At 34.5% G+C, this 6606-nt stretch overlaps 1 protein-coding gene across 1 annotated transcript; it reads left to right on the top strand.

Annotated features, from left to right (window-relative positions):
* Window positions 1-419: 419 nt before the first annotated feature.
* On the top strand, window positions 420-6274 carry LOC111383606 (extensin-3-like). The gene is made up of 4 exons (XM_023007721.1): window positions 420-441; window positions 3875-3960; window positions 4060-4335; window positions 5573-6274. Exons 1-4 carry the CDS (start codon window positions 420-422, stop codon window positions 6272-6274), a joined length of 1086 nt encoding a protein of 361 aa, XP_022863489.1.
* Window positions 6275-6606: the final 332 nt, after the last annotated feature.

Below are 6606 nucleotides of genomic sequence, written 5' to 3'. Positions count from 1 at the left end.
CATATCCGACTCCATAAGTCAAGACGAAAACATACTGGACCCAAGTCTGATGGACATTTGGAGAAAAGCCGAATATTTGGGGTGTTACTCAATGGCCCAATCTAGTGTAATCAATCTGCACCGTTAGATGAGATTGGATGAAAGGTCAATGGTGGGCATTGCTTTTCAGCCCAATTGAGTGTGATAATCTCTTTGTGAGATCTTCTTCTCCTACATTCATTGTGAGTGTATTCTAATTCAGAGGAAATCACTGGTCTCTTTCTGAACCGTTTTTCTTGGAGTGAGAGTTCAGATTTTAGGTTCGATCCTTTGAAGTGATTATTTTTGTGACACGAGGGTAAATTGAGCTCTAGCTATTTCTTAGCCGCTACTGATATTGAGTAACTTAAATATTGTTGGTGCAATTTGACTGGTAGTCGATGGAAGGGAGTTCATCTCAAGGTATGTTGGTTTTTTCATATGTTGTATTTCAACGTTTATGTTGATAATATATTCTGGGGTCCCATCCGTACACACGTAAGTCTGGTCCAACACGTTAAGATACGTGAATGATCTAGAACTAGTAGTAAAAGGGGCGTGGAAGCAATTCAAAGGCGCGGGACAAGAACGTTCGGAATTCGATGAGTGTTTGCATAACGATTGTACAGTTTATATTTCTGTGTAAAATCTTGCCATTTGGGAGTGAATTTTGTACTACATCCTTCATAAGTAACATAGCTATTCATATATTTTCAAAGTATGTTACTTTAATCACCGAAGTTCATCAACTATGTAATTTATATTTTAAGTAAGAAACAGGATGGTGGGGGCAATGTACAAGTTGTACATAACTATTCCCTCTTAACCGGTGAGAGAAATGTGGACATACGACTCGCTGACTACAGTACAATATTGAAAAGTATAATAAGGGACGACAGGGACTTTTCTAAAAATTGTTTTATCATTAAATAAATGACACAGACAGATTAATTAAGTCTACAATCAATAATCCACATTATATTTATAATTGAAAACAGCTATAGATGAGCCCTACACCTCATCTTGGATTGCTTGTTTGAAATGGCTTAAAAAATTGCTAATCAGTTGAAAATAAAGTAAAGAATTAATATAAACTATATATTTCATGAAATTCACAACTTGTTAACTTTTATCAAAAGATTTCTCAAACAATCCTTAAATGTGAACGTTTTTCCACATTTCTATATTTTCGTTTAATGCCTAGACATCGACTAAGCTTAAGATTATATTTTACTAATGATTTTCACTGGAAACAAGTTCAGTACATTTAAGTCCACGTATTTTTTTTTGTCACAACCGATGAATATTTTGTATGAATATTATTTGATCTAAAAGATATAATCGATATGTCTTCAATATAATAACATTTTAAAGAATTTAAGAATTGAACAACAGATTTCAACTCGAGATTAAAGATTGTTAGAGCAGTATATTATATAAATATAATATTATTTATTTTGCTAATGGTAGATTAGGAAGAGGATCGAATTATTTTATAATGTCGGTGATTAAAATTTAATTAATTATAAAATAATGACGGTGATTAAAATTTAATTAATTATACCATGCAATGCAATTTTATAAGTTATTAACCTATATACAAGTTGTATTAAGAATAATTAATAGTATGGAAATCATATAAAAGGAGAAACATAAAAAGATACATTTTTTCCCGATGATGATGATGTATATATAATCATTTATACAAATTTTGTTATTTTATTTGATATATTATTATTCGTTTCGCATGTTTAAATATATTTAAGAGATTATATATTACATAAAGTTAAGTTATATACATTTTATTATTTGTGAATATACTTTTATATTTAAAACCAAAATACAGATACTAAATATATTTATATATAATAATGCAAGTGAATTATATAGGTCTACCAGTCAATGTCATGCAATCTTTTGGATTAAATTTTGAACATGTTTCACCTTAGCATATTAATTAAATATGTATACCTGTCTTTCTTCTTTGATGTCACTCCACACCTAACTTCGGGAACAATCATAGAAGTTCACTATCCACATGGTTAATTAAAGAATATTAATATTAAAGTTTTTATGATGTTACTCTATTCATTAATCACACTCATGAGTAGCGAGACGAAAAAGCACTTGAATAATCTTTAAGTCCTATCATTTTTTATAAAGATACTCTAACTCAAGACTCGTAGATACTATTAAGATATTTTTTCGAACAGAATGATACAACAAACGAGGAATTTAATACTTTACAAAGAGTAGTTTGACACTTGTGAAAGGGGTTCTATATCCTTTTTGTGGTTTTTTATTCTAGTATTGGAAATATTTCAAGGAGAGATACTAATCCTTTCAAAATACGATATTGGCAATTATTATATTAAACATTTATTAAGTGTGAATATACATACAATTTTAGAAAATGTGATCTCGATGTGAAATTTTGCATTATCCAATTACATGCTAAATTGTCCTTTCTGGATCTATAAGTTTTATTCTTCCACGGTATATTTAGTTTCCACCTAGCATTGATTTTGAGAAAAAGACATCAATGTAATGTATTTAGACTTAGAATATAACCAAATTAGAAACTAGAAATGACATCTTATAGTTCTATCATGTATCTCTCATTTCAATCTTATTTAATAGTGCTATCCCAGGATAAAAAACATGTCTTAATCCAAAGGTAAAACCACCTATATTCTGTGGACTTTTATCTCGAATTATCAAATGATAAAATCTCATGTAATGTACAAATTTTCTTGTTCAGAATGAGCAAAATTGACACGCAATTTCTTTTACTTTTTCTACATGTAAAAGAATTGATGAAATCTCTAGAAAAGGTTAAAGGAAATGATGGTTGAACATGGTTAAATAGCGAAACTGTGGACTGACTGAGTTGACAACATTAGATTGAGTTTTTTTTTTTTTAACTGCCCATTCATGTTTCGACACGTATTCCCTTTGTTTTTAACCCTGTTTTTTAGCATTTCTTAAAAGTAAAAGATGATCATTTCCTTTTAAAAATATTATTTTATTTACATGGATATTTCTTTATTGTAAAATCATTCATTGTCAAACTGAGATAAAGTTTTACTCCATTATTGTTTCTCAAAAAACTGAACATAATCACGTTTTCAATTTTCAAACTTGTCTCCGTATTATCTATGAATAGAAAATGAAGAAAAACAGGTGTAACAGAACAAGTGTTGGATCTAGAACTTCTCCCACCTCTATTTAAGGGTAATTGGTGCAAAATGTCCCTACCTTTCGAGATTATCGTGGAAAACATCTGTACTTTTTATTTTTTGACATTTTTACCCTTATTTCAATCTTTCGTTGCGTTGAAGGTCTTTTTCATTATTTTGAAACGTAAAATGACAATTATACCCTCTTATTTAGAACAAAAAAGGGAGAAAATTTTAGAATAAATTGCAAACTTACCCCTAAACTTTTAAAAAAGTGCAAATGAGTCCCCAATACTTAAAATATTGAAAATAACAAAAAAACACTTTCTCTTCTCTTCCCTTCCTCCACTGCCACCTTTCAAGTCAAAAAATTCCGACTAACCACCTTCCAAACCACCGGAAAGCCCTCACTTTCCTCTACACATACCACCCAATGGGCTTCCATTAATTTCATTCTAATGGTACAAATTCTCATTCACGCAAGTTAGGTTTCATTTCTCGGTTTCTGAATGAATAAAATGGGGAAGACCTATATGCTTATTGGATGCGCCATGAGGTGTAGATACCTCAGGTGGTGGTTAGCGATCATGGGTCCCACGATCAACGTAAAAAAATCGCCTGAAAGCTTTGAACATCGTTTTAGTGTGCATTAAACGATGTTTGAGGACCATGGGCAGGGACTGGTGATCGCCTGAAAGCTGCACAGCGACTGTGTTTCTTAATTGCGTGCATTAAACGATGTTTGAGGAGCATGGACAGGGACGTTTTACTGTGTAGAATCGATCTAGGGCATGGATGTCACCGGAAGTGAAGATTCTAGCACTGTTTGTTGCAAGTAACCTATTTTGGCTTGAATTTCCAGGCAAATGGATTGAAGTTATGGCCGGATCTTGGGTGGATTGCGAAGAGGGAAGTGAGAGCTTTAAGGTGGTATGTTAGTCACTTAGTCTGGCCAAAGTGGCGGTTGTGTAGGGCATGGGTGTCGACGAAAGTGAAGATTTCGACCACTGTTTGTTGTGTGGATAACCTATTTTTGCTTGAATTTTCGACCAAATTGATTGGAGTTATAGCTGGATCTTGGGTGGGTTACGAAGAAGGAAGTGTGGACTTCAAGATGCTATTTGGTCCCATGCCCAAGGTGGCCGGAGGGTGGAGTTTTGGTGGTCCATAAGTGGTGGTTCTAAAATCTTAGTTGTGATGGATTGAGGGAGTATTGGAGACTCAATTGTACTTTTTTTAAAAGTTTAGGGATAAGGTTGCAATTTGTTTTGAATTTTTCTCATTTTTTTTTTGGTTTTTTGTTTTAAATAAGAGGATATAATTGTTATTTTACGTTCCAAAACAGTGAAAAGGAACTTCAGCGCAACGAAATGTTGAAATAAGGGCAAAATGCCAAAAAATGAAAGATATGGACGTTTTCCACAATAATCTCGAAAGATAGGGATGTTTTGCGCCAATTACCCTCTATTAATTTCTTCCCTTTTCTTCTTCATCGTGTATTTCATTTTTTGTTGAACCTTTAAAATGTACGAAAGACTCAATTATTTGAATAATCAATGAACTTTTGAGTAATATTCACAGCTCGGTTGGGTGGAGGGAGTTTGACGAAGGATTCTTCCTATAGTCTTTGTCCGAAATAGAGAACTCATCAATAAATCAATCGGAGGCTAAGTCTGTGCTTCCCCATTGATCAGACGATATTAATTTAATTCTCATTGTTAATTAATTTCATTTTACTCCAAGTTTTTTGAGGGAAAATAAAAAAAGAAAAAAGGGAGGAATATTCAAGGCTGCGGTCTATCTAAAGTTGATTTGGTCTTCAATTAATTTGTGTAACTAATTACATTATTTATTGTCGCACTTGTCTCAAAAGTAGAAATGTACAGTTCTACATAAAGTGGTCCAAAAGAAAATTCAGTATGGTAAATTAGTTACTATCCTTGTAAATTTCAATTTTAACCATATATTATGAGATGAATAATTTTTTATCAAAATTTGTTAAAATTTTTAACAAAAATTGTATCATACATGCCATGAGTAGTGACTTTAATATCGAGCCAATAAAAATATACACTTCGAAAATTATATATTACACACATAATTTCTTCATTATTCTTTTTCTTTATATATAAATTATATATACGTAGCAATAATAATACTTTTTGTTTGCTTTATCTGCTTTTGATGAGCTTGCAGACACTAAAAAACAAAGGCCAAAAACAAAGTTAAATAATTGAATTTTGCTGCTTTGTCCGAAATTTTGTGCCATAATGGTTGACATCCCCTCACATGTCATGGATCTTATGTGAATAAAAAAATCCCAAAAAAAAGAGTGAACCCTGAGTTGGTAACCCCTCTATCCACCACCACCCAAGAAGCCATACGTCTACAAGTCCCCTCCACCACCACCCAAGAAGCCATACGTCTACAAGTCCCCTCCACCACCACCCAAGAAGCCATACGTCTACAAGTCCCCTCCACCACCACCCAAGAAGCCATACGTCTACAAGTCCCCTCCACCACCACCACCTCACAAGAAGCCATACGTCCACAAGTCCCCTCCACCACCACCCAAGAAGCCATACGTCTACAAGTCCCCTCCACCACCACCCAAGAAGCCATACGTCTACAAGTCCCCTCCACCACCACCCAAGAAGCCATACGTCTACAAGTCCCCTCCACCACCACCCAAGAAGCCATACGTCTACAAGTCCCCTCCACCACCACCCAAGAAGCCATACGTCTACAAGTCCCCTCCACCACCACCCAAGAAGCCATACGTCTACAAGTCCCCTCCACCACCACCCAAGAAGCCATACGTCTACAAGTCCCCTCCACCACCACCCAAGAAGCCATACGTCTACAAGTCCCCTCCACCACCACCCAAGAAGCCATACGTCTACAAGTCCCCTCCACCACCACCCAAGAAGCCATACGTTTACAAGTCCCCTCCACCACCACCACCTCACAAGAAGCCATACGTCTACAAGTCTCCCCCACCACCACCTCCAGTCCACTACCCACCACCCCACCATTACTACTACAGTTCTCCTCCTCCTCCTCCTCATCACTACTAAGAACCTGCAACCAGATTTCCAAGGTGCATTTTAATGATTTTCAGAAAACACTATTTAGATTTCCAATTTCTGAAAAAATTATTTTCACCAACTTATAATTAAGTTAGAACATTAATAATTACTTAATCCTAACGACGGAAAGTAAATGTATTCTTGCAGGTAAGAAGAATGTTCTGCATAAGAGAGTAGATGTGAAAGCGATGGAAGAACGAGAAGAATAAAATAAGCTGCGAAGGAGAATGTGCTTCCATATCCAGCCTGCACGTTTTCTTTCAGATAGTTTCTTAGTGTGTTTTATTTACCAATTTCCCATATTTATGTTTATATTTCAT

Source organism: Olea europaea, unplaced genomic scaffold (genome assembly GCF_002742605.1).
Source record: "Olea europaea var. sylvestris unplaced genomic scaffold, O_europaea_v1 scaffold2723, whole genome shotgun sequence".
In the NCBI taxonomy this organism is placed as follows: domain Eukaryota; kingdom Viridiplantae; phylum Streptophyta; class Magnoliopsida; order Lamiales; family Oleaceae; genus Olea; species Olea europaea.
Note: the sequence above shows the minus strand (reverse complement) of the source record. Positions and strands in the feature narration are given on the sequence as shown.

Coding starts and splice junctions, on each gene's coding strand:
- LOC111383606 (XM_023007721.1), top strand. CDS start 420: ATGGAAGGGAGTTCATCTCAAG. Junction 3,961..4,059: donor TGAGGAGCATGGACAGGGAC/GTTTTACTGTGT, acceptor TTGAATTTCCAG/GCAAATGGATTGAAGTTATG. Junction 4,336..5,572: donor TATTTGGTCCCATGCCCAAG/GTGGCCGGAGGG, acceptor CCACCACCCAAG/AAGCCATACGTCTACAAGTC.